General features: G+C 41.3%; 1 protein-coding gene across 6 annotated transcripts in view; it reads right to left on the bottom strand.

The window, feature by feature from the left end:
• Window positions 1–19,004, bottom strand: part of LOC120045636 (transcription factor COE3) — a 71,621-nt gene extending 52,617 nt beyond the window's left edge. For all 6 annotated transcript variants that reach the window (XM_038990546.1, XM_038990547.1, XM_038990549.1 and 3 more), the window contains exons 1-6: window positions 18,874–19,004; window positions 18,453–18,609; window positions 18,003–18,066; window positions 17,527–17,582; window positions 15,671–15,744; window positions 13,851–13,919 (exon numbers count right to left, since the gene is read on the bottom strand). In XM_038990546.1, coding sequence (XP_038846474.1) covers window positions 13,851–13,919; window positions 15,671–15,744; window positions 17,527–17,582; window positions 18,003–18,066; window positions 18,453–18,609; window positions 18,874–19,004 — 551 coding nt within the window. The remainder of the gene's footprint in view (window positions 1–13,850; window positions 13,920–15,670; window positions 15,745–17,526; window positions 17,583–18,002; window positions 18,067–18,452; window positions 18,610–18,873) is intronic.
• Between the last annotated feature and the right edge of the window lie 2,063 nt (window positions 19,005–21,067).

Raw genomic sequence — 21,067 nt, 5'->3', positions numbered from 1 at the left:
ACAAAGCCTCCAGTGATGATCCATGGCAAGAAGCCTCCAGTGATGATCCATGGCACGAAGCCTCCAGTGATGATCCATGGCACGAAGCCTCCAGTGAGGAGTCATGGCATGAAGCCCGCAACGAGGGTGCCCAGTCCGGGGCCCGCAGCGAGGGTGCCCAGTCCGGGGCCCGCAACGAGGGTGCCCAGTCTGGGGCCCGCAGCGAGGGTGCCCAGTCCGGGGCCCGCAACGAGGGTGCCCAGTCCGAGGACCGCAGCGAGGATGCCCAGTCCGGGGTCGGCGACGAGGGTCCCCGCACCAGAGGTGCCACCAAAGTGGGGTGAGCCAGAGGTTCTGCGTCCCGCACCTGAGCCGCCACCGCGGATAGATGCCCACCCAGACCCTCCCCTATAGGTTCAGGTTTTGCGGCCGGAGTCCGCACCTTTGGGGGGGGGGGGTACTGTCATGCCCTGACCTTAGAGAGCCTTTTTATGTCTCTAGTTGGTTTGGTTAGGGTGTGATTTGGGGTGGGCATTCTATGTTTTGTTTTCTATGTTTCTTTATTTCTATGTTTTGGCCGGGTATGGTTCTCAATCAGGGACAGCTATCTATCGTTGTCTCTGATTGGGAATCATACTTAGGTAGCCCTTTTTCCCTCCTTTCAGTGTGGGTAGTTAACTTTGTTTGTGGCACTATAGCCCTGTGAGCTTCACGGTTGTTTTTTCGTTTGTTGTTTTGTTGGTGACAATTATTCAAATAAAAAGGAAAATGTACGCTCACCACGCTGCACTTTGGTCCACTTCTTTTGACGGCCGTGACAACATTAACCCTCACCCTGTCAGCAGAGCACTGTTCTGTGTTGCAGCCCAAACGTCTGAGCATGCCCCCACTATGGACACACTGTATGAAATGTGGTATGCAGGTAGATGGACAGGCAATGTCTCAACTGGCTGCCATGGTCCTAGCCTTAACATCAGCCATTATGTGGAGTCATTACAAAGTAAGATGTGTTTTCTACTTAAGCAACAGAAATGCCAACATTATTATAAACTTTGGATTGTACTGCATCTATCTGATGCTGCATGGAGCTTTAGGAAATGAGCACTAGTCTATGGCTGGCAATGTTGAAGCATATTGTTCCATATAGCAGCATATGGTAAATAGCTCTTCAGCCACACAGATGCCTAGTTGTAAATAGGCTCCTCAGTATGGGTATCTGCACCACCAAGATGGGTCCCAAGCTGTGCCAAACCGCTCCTCGTCAACTGCTATGAACTATAGCGTCACATGACTACCGGAGATACTGGGTCCTTTTCTGTATCGCCTTGGCACAATAGAGCCTCGCTGCCCTATGCATCATCTTAATCCTATGCCTGTCAAGTCTGAGGTAGCTAGCCGAAAGACAAGACTGTTTAATCTACTCCAAGTGTTGAGAGTTCCATTCAGCCAAGGTAGTACAGAACAAGACTTTTCTCTGGTTTAGTTTGAAAAGCTCTATTCTGAGAGGGCTGATTTGGACGTGCATGTGGGTGTGACTGAGCGAGGCAGATTTCATGGGATATTTAGTCATGATTCCTTGAGTTATTGGTTTCCGCCCTGTTTTAATCGCTCCGGCCTGAGCCAAAATATCTCGGAGGATTCCCGGAGAGCACTTTTCTTCCACCGTTCAGCAGATTGGAATTTGTGTGTGAGTGCCTCACATCATTTGAGGTGTCCTTCACAGCTTCAGGGGCCCTAATTCAAACCACATGGAGGGCAGTGTCCGGTTACGGACCTCTCCAGAAGGGCCACGCTCTCATTGGCTGCTGTAGGATGGGAAATGGTGCGTCTCGGTGGAAAAAGTCAACAAACCGATAGAAGCAGGAGTCACAACATGGCCTGCACACACTCATTCACATTTCGATAAATATACATACACATGTACACATACAAAGACATTATACACATACACACACAAACACACACTGATATACAAGTTTACACTACGGGCCAGCAAGGGCTGCTTGCTTGACATGATGGAAGACTAAGCGCTAGTCTCTGTAATATTGCTTCTATTCTTCATTGACAATCATATATATTTTTGCTGTTCCCTACTGACTTCACAGGGCTGAACTCTATTTATGAATGATCTGACATATTTCTCGCTATTTTTCTGACAGGAGTACTCAGAGGAAATTTCAAGGCACCTTTCTCCTGACAAGTAGAAATATCAATATTTGAATAAATTGCAGATTTGGATCTCTTCACATGGATGCACTCGAGCAAGTGTGTGTGTGTGCGTGCGCGCATGTGTGTGCAGAAAGGAGCTCTTTTCATTCTGTTTCCACAGTCTTATCCCCTTGAGCCCGCAGGCAAAAATCTGTATGCAGCATTTCATTAGGGGAGAGCTCCACTGAGTGACATGTGAAGCACACCTCGGTGTCGACCTGATGAAGTTTACTTCCCTCAAACGACAAAAGCCACTTTGTAGAGAGGAGGAAAGGGTGATGGCAGAGCAACAATAAAAAATCATGAATGTTATTTTACAAAGTGACAGGCCAATCTGTACACAAATAGACTATCTTCGAGAAAAACGCAGCTTCAGAGATATTAGGGGACTACGTGGTGCTCGGTTAGAACTGACACCGTAGAAAATGATTGGCAATTTTTAAGTATGAGAAGAAGGAACACTTTGGTTATAAAAAATCATTTCAATTGGTAGAGTATACAGTTGTTCTACATACTCTTAATTTGAATGAGAGGTCAAAGTTCAACATCCACTGTACTCAGTCTTTCTGACTCCTTCTCCAGCGTTATGTGTCTTAACTGAGAAAGTCCTGCCAATCTGTCTTACGCTGTTAAGTTGCAGTAGCTTCCATCCTATGTGCTTCTGTTGCTGATAGATCACTGGAGAACCTACCCTTCAATCTCCTCAAACACACACACACACACACACACACACACACACACACACACACACACACACACACACACACACACACACACACACACACACACACACACACACACACACACACACACACACACACACACACTGCTTTCAACCCCGTTTTTGAGGAGTCTGAGAAATGGCTTAGCCATTTGAGGTTGCTCAGGTACCAAAAAGGTTGCGACCTCTTAACCCCAACGCTGACCTTCCTGACCTGCATGTCGTACTTTCCCATTCCCAACAGAAAACAAAAACAAATCTTGTCATGCGCCTCTGTGACTGAATAAAAGTTCCCCACTAGCGAGGCAGTTCTTTGACTGTCGTAGACCACATAACCTGAGACTTCTGGATAGTCTCGATTTGACAGTTGCACAAGAAAGGTGAAGCCATGTGTGTTGTCCATCTCAGTCTAAACAATCTCCTCTTCCCCATCTCTCTCTCTCTCCTCATTCCTCGTGGTGTGCACAACTTAATAGATGAGCCATGGTAGATTCCTATTATGGAATCTCTGGAAAAGGGCCCGGACATTCTCTGTTATCCTGGATCTCCATCTGGAGGAGCCACTCACTCTGCCCCCCTACTCCAATCTCACTGTGTTCTGGTGAAGCTACGCTGCTGAGATGGCTTTCACTCTCCACTGGATACAATGAGATTGTATTGTCAGACCAGGTTGACTCTATTCGAATCGACAAGCCATTTCAATAACAAAACACAACAGTGGCATTGAATAAAACATTCTCGTTAGTCTGAAACCATAGGGAAAACAATAGGGAGTTCTCAAACTGTCCAAATATTTTCTTGAGAGTGGGAGTGATTTGAGAAGCACTGAATGTATACAAATTAACACTTGTTCTTATATTGAATAGGTTTAGATCTTGCAAGGATCCTCTGAAAATGGTCAAGGTTTATCAGGTCAGTTATGAAGGCCCCAAAAGCAGAGGATACGGTTAACAGACTAATAAAGATTACAATCGGGTCAGCCAGTCAGTAATCCCCAGAATAATTTGTGAAAACAAAGCCCACAGGTCTATAGCATAAACCTCAGCACATCAGCGTGATGGTGCATAGGGGCCGAACATAATACGATGTGATTTAAACCATACAATGAGCAGAGAAAATAAATATGCTAAGAGCACAAGGGTGTACTGGCAAGGCCTCTCGGGCTATGTCATCACTCCCTTGTCTATGCAAAGCTTCCCACCCGAGGGAAGGGCCCGTTATTATGAGGGCTCAGCTTCCCTCTAAGAAAGCAAACTGGAGCTGCAGTCCAAACAAGGCCAGCGGTGAAGGAGCAGAGCAATGCCAGGCAGCTCAGGTTTAGCGTCGCCTCCGACCTGGCTGGCCCGGTCCCTGCATAGCCCTACGTCAGCCTCTCCAGGACAAACAAACAACCAGCACTTACACAGGGACAACCAGGGTAGAGATGGTGCCACAATCACTGAGGACGGAGCTCTATTGGATTTGCTTTATAACACAATGTAATGAGTTCCAGACTGGCTGGACCAGGGCTGGTAAAAGGTGCCGTGCTGTCTTGTTGGTCTGGCCTCAGTATAGCTCCGAACAGATGGGGAGGCATCCCAAAAATGTGCGCTCCCTCATGTGGTTTTCACTATCATTATATAACTGTAAACTCCTGGATGTCCGAGATTGGGGATCATTTCTTTCAGATGTCCGTAGGCCGGCAACAGGACTCGAAATAGCTGGGTGGGAACAGTTATTTTACAGAGGGTCTGGGGGAGAGGAAGTCAGAAAGATTAGGACTAAGACATGACGCGGTAATACCAGGATCTGGCGCTGCTAGGGCTGCTCTATACTCTGGGCTCTAATAGTGAGGGTGTGGGAGGGAGAGAGCATGTCTGTGTGTGAGGGTGGGATAACGAGAGAGAGGCCTATTCATATCAAGCCACAGGAAGTCTTATTGTGTTAACGTGCAGAAATCAAGCTGTACATGGCAGGTATACCTCCCCACTGCAATGTAGAAATTCAGAAACAGGGCAGGCATTCCTCAATAAATGACTCCTAATAGAAGTGGCATCCCATTTAACCATTTCTATTAGTTTGTTTCACATGACTTGAGTAGATCATTAATCTATTGCAGCACAATGGTGTACACTAACCATTTTGTCGTGGTTTCAGACCAAGAACAATTTTTCCTTTCTTGGAACGAAAAAGCTCCTCACATGTTTATATGGCTCTGGTCCCTGCATGGTAAAGACAAAATCTGTTTTTTCTTCAACCGTATTGAACGTGGTGCTGAACAAGCAGAGGAGTGTTTTTATTGTAAATCAATAGCGATCAATCGGCAGCCTGGGTGTTGAATATGGATCAATATCACACCGGGCCGTAGAGGAGATCTGATTTCATTTGGCAAGAGGAGCGAGCAACAGGTTTCCATAAAGTGGTAATTTAAGACATAGGAACATAAGTCAGATGAATTGATATAGACTAGCCAGGACCTTTCTTGCCACTGAATCAGCACAAGGACATTTCTGTCATATATCATTAACACAGTTGGGGCAGGTTATAAAGGCGGAGGGGTCAAGAAGACCCCACCAATCCACAATGGAAAGGGGGCTCATATTAGAATACAATAGTATTGGTTAGAACAATCTAATGTTACGGTTTACATAAATATTAAAATAATGAGAATCTGACTATGCCACCAAAATAGATGTTGAGGCGTTTGTTTTAAATGCAACATGGTTCTGTTTGCTAAGACTTCTGGGAGCGATTATATGATGAGAACAACATCAGATACATACAATAAGGTGGTTTTCATTTTAAAATATAAATATTTTGTAGCAAACTGTTGAACGCATATTGAAATATTTTCATAGTTATGGTCAAATAATTCCTGTATTGTTTTATTTCAAACAATAAAAAATAGCTCCATAAAACAGAATACAAATGTTCCCAGACTGAATCGAAGATATGTAAAAAGAGGGGGTCATCCCTACATGTATCATATCTATGTGATTCGTGGACAGCGGGGCACTGTTCCAAATGACAGCATCTTAAAGAAACAAAAAACGGAGCTATACTTAGAAATAACTTGTCACTTTTAATAAATGACACTGGTTCAGGACTCTTTCTCTGGGGCTTTTCCCTCAGATCCATCCCAGGCAACCCTTGGGGCCATCGGAGCGGCCAGAAGACCTGCTCGTTTCCTTGAAGTAACTGATGACCCCATCCCACAATTCCCCATCTTTGTCCTGTGACCCCACGCCATGGGAGCAGGACCATGTCCGATGCAATCCTCCTCCGACTGCTTCCCATCTTAATCTCAGCCATGTCACACTACAAATTGCTACATTCAGAAAATGGAAATAGATTGAGGTGGAGATGGAGGGAGGGAGGGATGGATGGAGGAAAGGGAGGGGGGTAGTGGCGTGAGTGTGCATCGACAACCGATCCCATAACAAAAGTACTGGAGGAAAGAACGACTCGGGAGATCCTGGCAAGGAATCACATCACGGTGAACATATTGATCGGATTTACAAAACCTCCAGCCTAATGCGGAACAAATGGCATGGGCGTGAACTGGTACTTAACCATAAAACCCCAGCATTACTCCGTCTCCGATGAAATACCACATAAAGTATATCCCTCACCAGGGCCTAATGTGCTGTTTTAGGGCCAGATACGACTGAGGTTGACCCAACAGTTTGTTTGACAATTAGGGGGAACCCAATAAGGATTGAATGGGAGTGAGAACATGCCAAAAGAAAGAAAGAAAGAAAGAAAGAAAGAAAGAAAGAAAGAAAGAAAGAAAGAAAGAAAGAAAGAAAGAAAGAAAGAAAGAAAGAAAGAAAGAAAGAAAGAAAGAAAGAAAGAAAGGAGACCCTTTTTCAAAAGGAAGAAAAGCACGTAAAAACAGTGTGCTGGCCGATCTAAATGCGATTCATAGGATGCGAGGATGTTTGAAAAAACTTTTTCACCATTAAATCTTTAAGAAACCAAACAAAGACTTCTAAACAGCTACAGAGTTTAATTATGAAGGAGAGCTGTTAAATATTTGAGATAGAGCGACATGTTTTATTTAGGTTAGATTTAGTTTTCAATAATGTACTATTTTCATTGTGTACTGTGTTACACTTGTGCTTCATGGAAATTCATTTCAAATGAATTCATCGCTATAATTACTTTTCAGGTATTATGTTTGATTGTAATGGTATTTTAGGGCAGCTTAATGTAGAGCATTACCATGATATTCCACAGAGTTATTGGGTGTAATAGGAGACAATGGAACTTAATCGAAGCAGAGAAACACAAACAATCAAAATTGTTATATAAAAAGATCACTAATTTTACAACTAAAATGTGTGTGTGAGTGTGTGCGCGCGCGCGTGTGTGTGCGCGCGCATGTGTGTGTGTGTGTGAGTGTGTGTGTGTGCGTGCGTGCGTGTGTGTGTGTATGAGGGCCAGTGTTGCGCTTTGTCCAGCCTTCATTCCATCACACCAGCTCTGGCCTTGTTTCTGTCAGCACAGCGAACCAGGGGAGTAGAATGAGGGAAGAGAAAGGGAGAGGAGAGGGAGAGAGACGTAGGGGTGGAAAGGGGGGAGAGGTTGTCTCTGCGGACAGATGGACTGCTCTTTCTCAACACATGTGGAACCATGTTTCGTCTTTCACTGCCGTCAAGCTGGAGCCGAATCCGTCGCTCTGTTGGTCCAGACTAGTTTCTTGTACAGCACACCTCTCTCTCTCTCTCTCTCTCTCTCTCTCTCTCTCGCTCTCTCTCTCTCTAACACACACACACATACACACCTCCTTCTCTCTCTGCACACATGTTAAAGTCATCACCCCTGCTCAGCACTAGTAAAACACAACACCCCCGTCTTCTGTGCTGTTGTCAAGTCTTGCCATTAGCTGATGCCCCTGGGGAATCCTATCCCAGTGAGGTGGGTCTCCCGCGGGAACACCAGGCACCACGTTACCTTCAGACGCCACTCATGTGAACCCAAACATGAGAGCATAATTTGGAAAATATAATTTATACTGTGCGTCTTTGTAAGTGTCTTGACATTTACAAACTGCGATAAAACCAACATGAGGGAGGAGGGAATAAGAAACAGAGCAGAATAATTTGAGGTAATGTTTTGCTTAGTGAACAGTATTACCCAATCCACAGTGGGAAGGAGTTTCTGGCTCCAAGGCTGCAGAGAGGGTCTGGGTTTCATTTTTCACCAAGTGCAAGCCAACAGAGAGCTGCCAAGTACAGCTTTCGCTCTCAACACTTCCTGCTCTTCCTACTCTGGCTCAAAAGGAGACAGGTTTCACTCAAACATCACTCTAGTCCAGTCAGGGGTGGCCAGTTTCTTCTCTCCTTTCTCACAGGGTGTCAAAAACTCACATCTGTCATATGAATTACATTGAAAAGAGCCGTAAATAAAACGCGAAGAAGGAAATAATATTATTGAGGCATGAACATGAAAAGTTAAAGTGTTTGTGGATGTGGATGTGTGTGTACATGCGTATATGTATGGGTGGTTGCATGCGTTCATGCATGTGTGCGTTTGTGCTTGCGTGCGTGTGTGTGTGTGTGTGCGTGTGCGTGCATGTTTTTCCCTAAAGGCAGCAACTTTAATCGACTGCACTATAGTACTTCAAAACTGTATGCTCACCATCCATGAGCCAAATACAATTTCTGTACTGTATGATGCAAGAATCCATGAGCTACACCTCCAGGATTAGAGCTCCCGAGTGGTGCGGTGGTCTAAGGCATTGCATCTTAGTGCCAGAGGCGGCACTACAGTCCCTGGTTTGAATCGAGGCTGTATCACATCCGGCCGTGATTGGGAGTCTCATAGGGCACAATTGTCCAAGCGTCGACCGGGTTTTGCCGGGTAGGCCGTCATTGTAAATAAGAATTTGTTCTTAACTGATTTGCCTAGTTAAATAAAGGTTCAAATAAAAATACAAACAGCACAACCTGTGCAGTGCTCTGACCTCTGCATCGCTTCATTCTCACGTGTGGGTGGATGGTGAATTACACGACATATACAGTGCCATTTTATTACCTTTGTGAAAACATGTAATTTACAGTAGGTAGTTAATAAACCAGAACTCTCTTCACAGGTTATCAAAACACTGCCTATGAAAACACACTTATTTTTTCTGTGTGTAATTAAAATGGTCTCTGAAATCCTTTTTGACAATCCAGGGCTTTAAATGACATTAAAGGAGACAATTAATTAAATGTTGCTTAATGTCCCCTTTTCGCTGATTCTCATTTACATAGCATTTCCAACGCAAAAAAGCTGACCTTATAAATACTGGCATTTGTTCAGCTTGGGAGTTAATCACACTTTTTCAAAAACCAGATGGGAACACACCACCACACCAATGTATTTGTTGCGTAGAGGGAAGAGAAACCATATGTGGTCCAACGCAAAGTTATTTTGTTGCTGACAAACATCTCAGACAACAAGCCAGTGCACTCTGGGATATGACCTAGTAGATGTTCCGCAAATGAACGATAACGCACAGTCATTTAGAAAATACGGCACACTAATGAGCAACATAACGAAAAGCTAAGCAAAATTTGCATTAGGCCAAAAACTGAATTGCATTAACACATGAACAGGTGCGGAGAGGCCTTTATAAATGAGCTAAATTAATAAAAACCCTCCCACAGCACAGCCATGTGTGCTGATGACTGAAAAAAAAATCTAAAGGAAAAAACAAGTCAATGTTATGAATTATTCAGTAGCTGGGCGGCCTCCAGAGGTCAAAGCTCTTTGACCTTTGTGACAGGAAGTGAAAGGGAACGCGGTTAAAGCTGGAATAAGCGGAGCTGACATCTTTTGGTCTGGTCCACGGTCCTCCTTTCTGAATGGGAGGGTACATTGACATGGATGTTAAGCCATGTGAACATACATTAGATTCAAAATGCATGTATGGGCAGCGTGAGCTCTGAAAACACATTCCCTCCTGTGCTATCCTCACCTAATCTGCTGCATCTCCTCTGTGATACAAGCAACCTTTTTACTTTGGCAGCCAGAATGAGTCGCTTTCTTTCTTTTTTTCCAACAGGATGTTCTTATTTTGTATTACAAAATGAATGTGTAAGCCTGGACCATGTATCTAATCTTTCACACAGGAGAAGACAAAAATCAATATTCAGGAGAGTGAAGATAGATACCAGGGCGGAAGAGTCATCACAAATTGAATTATGTTTGGCGTACACTGCCCTACACATACTGTAAATGGGGAAACCACCTAATCAGATATTGGGCACCTCATCACTATAACTCTAGAGACTCAAATTACTGCCTGTATATACCCAGGCCCCCACTAACTTTAAGGCACCACTAGCTTACAGATGTGACATCCCTTTCAACAATGACTTCATAATGGGAAGATATGATTAAAACCAACTGTGAAGTACTGTAGTCATAGCAATAGTGATACAATTACCGACCAAATTCAATCAGTCTTTTTGTTTCTGCAAGAGCCAACATAGTTTCCAACATTCCTGATTAGAAGAGCAAAAAATACACACTAAAAACAAATAGATCTATATAGTGCCAAATAAGGGTTATTTGGCTTATAACCAAAGCAGAACCCTTTTTGGTGCCATATGGAACCTTTTCCTAAGGTTCTATAAAGAACCATTAACAAAACTTTCCTGGTTATTGTTGCAACCCTTTTGGGATCTATACAGATCTATTTTTATGATTCTTTATAGAACCATTATGGATGGTTCTATAAAGAAGCTTTATATGTTCTATAAAGAACCTTTCTCAAAGGTTCTTTGTAGATCCATACAGGTTTTTTTATTCTGGTTCATTCAACAAGTTGAATCAGGTGTGCTAGCTCTGGAATGGCTGGGGGTGAGAACTGAGAACTACTGACTTAGTCAACCACTTAGTCAACACAAAAAGAGTTGTGCACAAACCACACCCCAAAATATTTGAATGAGCCACCAACCCTACATTTTAATTATCAAGAGGAAAGAACCATTTAAGAAGAAATAACAATTGTTTGAACGGCAAAGAACAATTGAAGGGCTCAATGGGTTCTTTGGGTCGGTATGGTTGAACCCTCACCTTCCCCAAAAAATCCTTGAGGAACCCTCATTGTTATGTGTGTATGTATGCAAAGACTGACAGAACATACAGATGTAGGATCTTAACTTGATCACCCTGATGCAGGAGAACTTTCCTGCAATGCAGGAAATGTAAAAGGTTTAGTGTATTTTAGGTTTAAAAAGGCTTCTGATGTTTCAGACTTGATTTCCCTTAGGAAAAATGTGACAATCTATACAAAAATGTAAATTAATTATAATCCACATAATAATTCAAATTTCCTGTTGCTGCATGAATATTTTCCTGCTGTAGCAAACTTTCTCAAATGAATATCCTACATCTGTAATAGACTTTAATTTTACAATCACCACAGAAGATAGGGTCAGCCTTTCCCCAGCAGTACAGAATGTCCCTTCACACACACAAGCTCACACACATGCAGACACACACACACACACACACACACACACACACACACACACACACACACACACACACACACACACACACACACACACACACACACACACACACACACACACACACACACACACACACACACAGACAGACAGACACACACAAACACACACAAACACACATAAAATAGTCCCTTTCTATCACCAGAAAACAATATGAATAATGTAATGACATCAAAAGTCACTTGTGAAATATTTAAAGCTCCTCCAGCCCTGAAACTCTGTGACAGCTGTTAGGCTTATACTGTATCTAACAAACTTTTTTTTAAAGAATTCTTTCCCTTCAAAAAATTCCTGAAAATCTGCATCAAACTCAGAGAGAAAGTAGGGTAAACAGATGTCTGGCTTGACTACAGGAAAATTGGACACATTTGGAATGATAGGTTTCCCAAACTCAGTCGGATATGCCAGATCCATGGGAACGCCAGTTAATGTCTTGATAGATGCCAGCTAGCTGTGTATGCTTTCCTCTTGTACCATCTGGGAAAATGTTACAGCGAGGAAATGCCATCAATGATTCACTCCAAATCTGTTTCTTAAAGGTTGGGCTATGCTACTCTTTCTCTAGGAAATGTGGCAGAGCTGAAGATGTTTTATACTGTAATGTAGGCAGCTATCTAAGACATGACTGATTCAACAATCAGTCTTTTTTTCACACAGTCAACTCTCAGCTCTCTTCAATTTAAAATAATCACTTTTAGCCAGAAGCAACTGCAGCACAGGTGCCACTCACAATTTGCATGAGAAACAGAGAGAAGTAACAAAAGAGTATGTAACATATTGAGGCTTCACAAAATCTCACCCATATGTTCACTGAAAATTACTGTATCAGGATGGTAAACTAGGTGACATGTGTATGCAGTACAGTAAACGTCAGTGATTTTGTGTTAACCCCGAAACTCCACAACTAGCCTTGCTGCAACCCCCTCTAGTCAGTGGGAAGTCAATGGGAAGTAGTGTGGGACTGTGAGGGTGAACTGATCTGCTCATAGTTACGACATGGAGACAATGGGAGGGCCTAATGAGGAACATATGCTTTTGTGATTCAACAGACCTGCTCATTGTGCGAGGAAAACGATACTCTACTCCCATTCACTCCCGTCACAATAAAAATCTGAGCCTTTTTTCAGAGCTGGTTGAGCTTACAATATCCATCCGCTTCTCTTTTTTTCTGCTTGCATTCATTTTGGCTATTGTACTTATGTTCCCAGTTTTGTCCCACAGATTGAGGAACAATAGAGTGTGAAACTTAACTCAATGAAGGCGGTGAGGCAATACAAATCAAACTTAACCAGCAGAAATCAGTGAGATGTTTATCTCTCATACTTTGTTTCTGTGTGAACACTGTATCCAAAAACTACACTAGTCTAATAAATGAGATAATCAACTTCATGAAAGGCATAATGAGAGCCCTTTATATATACATTTGAATTATAAAGTGTTTCCTTGGGCTGCTCAATTTAAATCACATACATAATACCCATAACATAATGTTACATCCAGTCCTACATAATAGAGGAACACCAGCTCACCAGAGAGAGAGAGAGAGGCATCTAGAGAAGCAGTAGCTGTGGTAATCCAGCCAGGCAGGCATCCATGGCAGCCCCTACTTCCTGATGCATGAGAAGCTGCTGGAGTGGCGGCAACAACTGTTCAGCCCTATTTGATTACTAATAAGAGAGTTGTCCCCTCTGTCAGATACCAGGCATTCTCCACTAAGTAAACAGTGATTCTGGCTAGTCAAACATTAGCATTGCTGTCTCTCCCCACGCCATTGTGAGAGTTAGTTAGGCTCTATGGTGAAGATATTCCCTCCTACACACTCGTGGGCACGCACAAACGCACCCACATTCATTTTTCAGCCGTGAGATAGAGGAGTCTGAATAACAGTTATACTGTGTGGAAGGAATGTAATAGCCAATATGCAGTTAATGTTCTCTGAATATCCAAATCCTGTAATCTATGTGACATACCGTAACCTAAAGGTTCAAAGCAAAATCCCTGGCACAAACTCTTATCACAACAGAGCCCTAACCACCTTTACACACAAGCTTAGCATTGCCAAACCTTAGAGAATAGTAAAAACTAGATAACGACCACTTCGATAGACAAAGAGAAAATGAGAGACAAATATCATGATAAACCCCTTAGATAATTAGATGAATACCCCACCCAATGCACCTGTGATTGAACACCCCTCTCCAGGTGGTGACTGCCCCTCTGAGCACAGGTACCTGGGAAAGACCCCCCCCCCCCCCCTCACCTGCTTACAGGACAATCAGCCACAGTTCCCACAGAGTGGACCAGAAGGTTGGAGTCAACCCACCTGGGCACCCCAACACTGCGGAGTTCTCACTCACTTCCCAACAGAGCATAAGGCTGAATCTAACACAGGTCACAATCACAGCAGCATGGAGGAGACATGGAGCAGAGCCTACCTGTCGATGATCACAGGGTCTGACGGAGTCTCGTTCCTGTTGCCGCAGCTCTTCTTGTCACAACACCGGCTAGGGGAAGAAAGAGCGTTTGAGATCACAACAGTGGCTGTTACTGGTTAGAGTGATCATTAGACCCTTAAAAATGCATATTGCTTTCTAAGGCAAAACGTCATTGTGTTCAATTTGGAAACAAAAATGAATAGAGAAATAACATACACTAAATCTATCCTTTCATGGATGCTGATAGAATAACAACATGTTGTGGTGAAGTGTTTGCCTTAGTGCTTGAGAGGAGGGAAGTAGAAGGGAGGGGAGGGGGGATTGGGCCAGGAGGCAGGGGAGTCACTTTTCACAGCTTCAGCTTTTGTTTACCTCTAATTGCCAGGCTGCTATTTCTGGGGGAGATGCAAGAGGCCACCCTCAAACCAATATTTCTGCGGGGCATTTATCAATTACGGCCTCAAAAGCACTAATCTATCCTTCATCACGTTTCCACCATCTTTTCTCTAAACCTACACTAAACCTCCAGTTCTTTGATTGGAGCTTTAATTCAAACTGAAATTAAACACAACTATACTGCTGCTTCCCATTTGAAATTAAAATGTATATTTGTATAATGGCTGCAGGTCTAAATGATATTTGATGCCATATGGCAAGGAAAGAAAGACAAAGCATTTTTCACAACATGCAGACAAGAGATAGTTTGAGTGGATTTTACAATAATACTGCGTAAAAGTGCAAAAATATACTTAATGCTTTACCAGAGCAAAAGAGGACAGAAGAATACTCTCATGGAGTAGGCTTAGGATACTCATTACCTCATGCCTTCTTGAATGATTATAGCTTTCACTCAGTGAGTAGGTTAGTCTTCTTATGCCTCTACAGAATGCAATTTCTCTTTGACATTGACAGTAAAAATGACCTCTAGAAAGCACCATATTCCATGTTAGATTTGGACAATATTTAGGGAGACCTCTTCTACATGTTGTGCCTTTAATGACTAGATCGTTCAAGACTGTGCAATTTTGGTGCTTATTTATGATATGTCAATAAATAATCTTAGTATGGCAAAAAATAAGGCTTTGTTTATTCATTTACACTTAATTTTCAACATATTGATACAGCCTAACTAATAAAACTGCACAGTTTATACTCAAATAGAGTATATGCTAGTCTTGCACATCATTCTCTTCATGATATATAATCAATGTCAAATATCACCATATTCGATTTAATGATATATGGACAAACCCTGTGTCACAAATAAGTGATGGATGCATGTAAACAATTTTGTATGAGTTATGAGTTTATGTAGACTTATTAAAAAGGCAAATCATGCTCAGTTCTAGGTTAATGCACTTGCTCTCAAACAACTTGAACAATGCGACAGTACAACAAAAGAAAGGTTAACCGACAGTATCCGAATTCAATTCTCACAATGAGCGCAACAATAAACAACATAAAACGTTGTTCCTTTTAGTATCAACGACACCACTGAATAGCAGCAAAACATGAGAGCTTGAGATTTACCTCGTTAAATGACGCAAAAAAGTTCGCTGATCACCAATGACAGGTGGGATCAACCAAGGCCTGACTCCATGTTTTGAGGCGCAGACTCACTGGCATCAGACTAATATTAATATATTCAACAAGAGACCCTGTAGGCTACAACTATCATGGGTACCAGTCTGTTTGTATTCCACTACTTGTAGGCCTTCTCCGTGTATGCCAATATGATAAACAAGTGTGGGGAGAAAATATAGAAATGTACTGTATACTTCTTTAACAACGATGAGTTTGTGGAGAGAAAATAAACTTACCTGCACATAATTTCGTGCGTAAGAAGAACTCTGCACATTTCAGGGTTTTTGTCTTGACCCTCATATATAATCGCCTTTGGAAAAAATAAAGACACAAATATGTAGGCTACATTAAATACATATAATGAGCAACTGTATATAATCATCTTTACAGTAGCCTAAATATAAACGGCATTTAAAACCGAATAGTCCAAAACAAGTGCCTCCAAAAAACAGCGAAACTACTGTTGTTATTGGTGAAAAATCAATATTGTCGTCACTGCTGCAAAACTAACACTGTGATACATTTTCAATAAGTGTCATGATGTAGGCCTAAACCTACGAAATTAATAACATGTAACAATGTTGGTCCAATGATAATAACAGATGATGATGATGGTGATAATGATGATGATGGTAATAATAATAAGTATAAGTATAATATGTATAATATAACCACGTATATATTTTTTTGTTATAACATTATATTAAGAATACTTTTTAGAGGGAGTTTTTCATAAGGGACGATCCAATGACGTGTCATCAATATGGTTATAATCTGCAGATATTTGGGGGAAAGTGTTAATGGGCAATCTGTTGTTTATTTTTGAGCTGCTAACAATGATCTTTCTGTGGATAAAAAGCGGTGTCTGGCGGTGCGGTTGAGTAATTTTTGAGCATTGGCTGAAACAGATGGTGTGCAGCTATCAGTTGTGCCGCTCTCCCTCCCTCGGTTCCTCCCTCCCTCTATTCTGACGAGTCGCTTTGCTTCCCTTTATTGAACTAGCCTACCTAGCGCAAAGACGCATGTTATACGGCACTGTAACTTGCCTTGTTTTCAGTAGGCCTATAGCACTTCTATATTCAATTGAAGACAGTTTGAATGTGTGGCCTATGATAAGGAGTAAAAAAATACACAATTACACTCCGAAATGTTGACGTCCTATTCTTTCTGGGATGGAACGCCACTTGACTTTTTGACGGCTTTGTTTTTGTTTGATGAGCACCGGGCGATTATATATACTGGTTTGATTTATGTCGATATTTGCAGCTGCAGAAACAGAGAAATCCATAAACTGCTTGTTCTGCGTCATTGACTCGGATCATTCGCAGAGGAATTTTCCCTCGGAGTGGTGGAAGCTTTAACGGCTCTATTTAAATGGATCTGCTGTAACCCTCGGTAAATTAGTAGTAATAACAACCACCATGGTGGAAAAGTCTAAAATAATAACTTTTTATTTTTTCCCTAGTTAACATCATATGATGAGATTTTGGGTTTAATTTCGTGAATTGTTCTACGAGTGAAAGTGTTTCAGCTACGTGAGCTTTTTCAAAAACTCTTCCCAAACATTAGATATGTTTAATATGGGCCATGGGTCAAGTTTAGCAACATGCCTAAAAATGACAGATTAGAATAAGGGACTCAACAAGACAACACGACTACTTGTAACTCCATATCAATAAAATAGCCCAGGCCCACTTTATTTTACAATAGCCTATCATATCTTATATGTAAAAATAAATAGGCAAAAAAATGCATTATATCATTATCGGCAGAAAGTAACGACATTACAAACCAACAATCATAATTTATATTGTATAGGTACACAATTGTAAGCTAAATTAATGGTAACTTGGTGGTGGATTAATTTTACTTATGAGTCGCGCAAAAACAGGATATAGGCCAACACGCAATCTATATATAAAGCCAATTCAGTCAATGCATGATTGCATAAAGAAAACCCATCTCATAAGTTATATTATGCATGTGTGATGAATTGCACAGGTTGTGGAGATTTGCACCATGCAGGTGATGTATAGAAGCAATGTCTCTAGTGTAAGCAAGCTGTATGAATATAAGAGTAAAGGTAGTTTACCTGCTTCGTCATGGAATCGATTAACCGTATGAAAAGATCCTGTTCTGTTCTGACGCCTGGGGAAGAAATATGACAAGCTTAGGAAAAGATGTAGGGCTGTGTGAGATGTACATGAATGCTGATGATAAAATAAAAAAATCATTAATATAAAGTATATATATATATATATATATATATATATATATATATATATATATATATATATATAGATGGGTTTTTTTTTTTTACTCAGAACATTTATACATCTATAATCTGCATCATAAATAATTTTACCTGGACATTTAAACAATGATTTAGAAAATAAATGAATTGTAAATGATAATAATGATGATAACGATGATGGTGATGATGATGACAATAATAATAATCATCATCATAATCATCACCATCATCATCATTATTATTATTATTACTATTATTTATAGGCTTTATCTTTTGGGTAATATTGCATTTTTCTAAATAATTGTTTCACTCACCATTGCTGTACAACAATTGTAGTTTGTAGTGTATCCCATTGTTAGTTTTTTCACTGTTTGGTTCCTGAAAATAATCAACATTGAGATGATGGTCAGCTGAAAATAAAGCATCTATCTATCTATCTATCTATCTATCTATCTATCTATCTATCTATCTATCTATCTATCTATCTATCTATCTATCTATCTATCTATCTATCTATCTATCTATCTATCTATCTATATCTATCTATCTATCAATCTATCTATCTATCTAGCTGATATTTCATCATTTTAAATTTATAATTTGTCAAAAATAAGACTTACGCTCCTGTCATCGACGAATGGGGTTAAAAATCGATATTGCACGTGACCTGCTTTATTGACCCACAGCCATCTCTAAGTACGTCAAGTTCATTTCAAAGTAAAGATTATGAAATTCAATAAACGATATTCTCATGAAGCGCTTACTTTATCTTTCTCCACAAAGTCCACATAAGCTGTCCTTTCGATCTCCACGGGTTGACCCTGTCTGTCATACAGTGCCAGGACGAAATGGAAAAAATTGGATTTTCTGAGGTTGGAAGGTGGCTGCTTTTCATAATGTGCCCGTGCCAAGCCAACACCACTGCAGGGAGAAAACAAGAGACCATCTCGGTTAAGTATCAGACACGGGAGACAAATGATGGAGCTAATGAAAACAGTGGAGATGTGGAAGCACGTTTGAGTACGAGAGATTTCTTGATTTGTCACAATAAGGGTAATCTGATGTAATGAAAGAGGGGAGAGCCGAAGGGGGACATTGGGAGACCGTAATTGATACAGAGTATTGAGGGGATTGAGGGTCGATATGAGAAATGCGTGAGAAAATCAGATGATTTGGCATGCGTACCTTTGGGCGGCTGTGTTCGCATCCACCACCCCAGCTGTGTGCATCCATGAGCGGACAGAATTCAGCCCACCCAGCGGTTCCTCCTTCATCGTTGTCCCACCCCGCGATATAGTTTCCTGAATCCCAAACATTTAGAACAATATACGTGCAAAGAGCCTCCTGTGAAATTCGGTAAATAAACGTCCAAACGTGTTATCCTTGAGGGTTTACGGGATAAGTCGTAAATGCCGTCTGAGCCTTGCAAGGGGAAAACCAGGTCCACAGGTCTCGCCTCCCTTTTCAATCCGTCCTGGGTTGCAGCGATGTGAACAATTCTCAAAGTACTCTACTTAGTCGGTGTGGAATCCACAGACTGGAAAAGTGACTTGTTCAACAGACTAGGCTTTTTTTGTGGCTATTGTTCCTTCTTTTTGTTGTGCTTATTCACAGAAAAATTCGATAGCTGTTGTTTGTGTATGGATGATGCTCTCAAAGTTGCGACATCCCTGAAGCACCACATCCAAAACCTTCAGGACACTTGAATAAACCACTCCTGAAATTGAAAGGTGCTGCTTCTCCAAAAGACAAGCACACGCAGAAGCTGATCACCGTGGAGGTGTTCCCGGTACACAGGAGAGGTGGATAAGGGGCCTTTCGCGTCGTTGCAGGATGGAAGGGAACATGCAAAACTAAGCCCTCTTTCCCCGAGGACTGAAATCTTTCCCGGGAGCCAAAACTCTAAACCCACGGGAGAGGCTCAGTCAGAAAATGACGCTCATGGGGCGTAGCTTTTACCATATATGGAGCTCTGACGATTCCTGTCAAGCAGTGGCGCTCGACTGTTCGAGTATTAGCCTATAGAAGCAACCTGAGAACACTCGCTCTACTTTTCTCTTGCAATGTGGTGAGTTGATTTTTTTTCTTCAATGATATGAATTCAACGAGGTGTGACCATCACACAACATTCATTCACTATATTAAAAACCTATTCCTGTTATGGTCATTTGTCTATTGTGAACGCGTGCTTATGATAGGCCTACACTATATTTTTTAGAAGATTTGTAATTAGACATTTTCATATTTTTATTAGGTTATTTAATTGGGAGTATTATGACACATAAGATTGATATGGCCGGCAGTGAATTCACTAATGTGGGCTATGCTAACAAAAACATTTAATAGGAATATGTTATGCCTATATAAATCATGTTTTAGAAATTAATATGTTGAAATGATTGTCTTATCTTTGTTTAATCTCACATTTAGCCTATATTGTTTAATCAAAGGAGAAACCAACAAAGAATCTCGATAGGAATAAGGTCTAGTCCGTAAACTGAGTGTGCTTCACTGCTATGCAGATATTAAAATATTAACAAAGCCTCGGGATGTCATTCACTCCCATGCAGAGAAAAAGTTTTTAGATTTTTGGGGAAATTGACCACCAGTCATTTACGTGTATTCCAAAAAATATTAGTAAAGAAAGTATAATGAGTGTAATTTCATTCAATTTATATTCCCTGACCTCTAATGTGACGAAGATGCGGATTGCCTTGTATAAAACATACTCGGACCATAAGGTATCTTTATTTTCATCTCATGACGTATAAGTCATATGTAGTGTAATGGCTTGATTGATTGGGGGAGAGACAATGTCCGAGCCTTGGATTCAGAAAACCCTTCACATTATTGAGGGCAAATAGGTGAAGGGGGGAATGGGGGGAGGAGAGAGGAAGAGGTGTAGCCTATATCCTCAGCAATCTATCCATCTGGTGCTGAGGGTTAATAGCTGCTGCCAAAGATAAATGAATAATAATCTGTTGCTTTCACCTCTTTTCAAGATCTATTGCCTTATTGCCACTCGGTATAATAAGATATATCCTTATATGTGCGTCAGAACAACACATATTTTTTGAAGGCATGAAGGTAAATGCCCCATTAACACGTTTTTTTGCTGTAATTCTTGGCACTTCCAACACAAATATAAAACAGGCTGAGGAGCGGAACGGGACAAATTTGTCTGTTCATTTGAGATTGTCAACCTATCTTTCTTTGCAGAACTTTGGCCTAGCCATACTGTGTGTTTTTTAACATGGCTTCAAGTCGTTTATTAGAACTTAACCCCTAATTACACGCACCAATGCGATTTAAATCAGATTATCAAATTAGGAGACTTTGAGACAAATCCTCTTAGATCTGATATTGTTGACTGGAGAGG

Source organism: Salvelinus namaycush, chromosome 4, assembly GCF_016432855.1.
Source record: "Salvelinus namaycush isolate Seneca chromosome 4, SaNama_1.0, whole genome shotgun sequence".
Classification (NCBI taxonomy): Eukaryota; Metazoa; Chordata; class Actinopteri; order Salmoniformes; family Salmonidae; genus Salvelinus; species Salvelinus namaycush.
The sequence above is the reverse complement of the archived record's forward strand: the minus strand, read 5'-3'. Positions and strand labels throughout refer to the sequence as shown.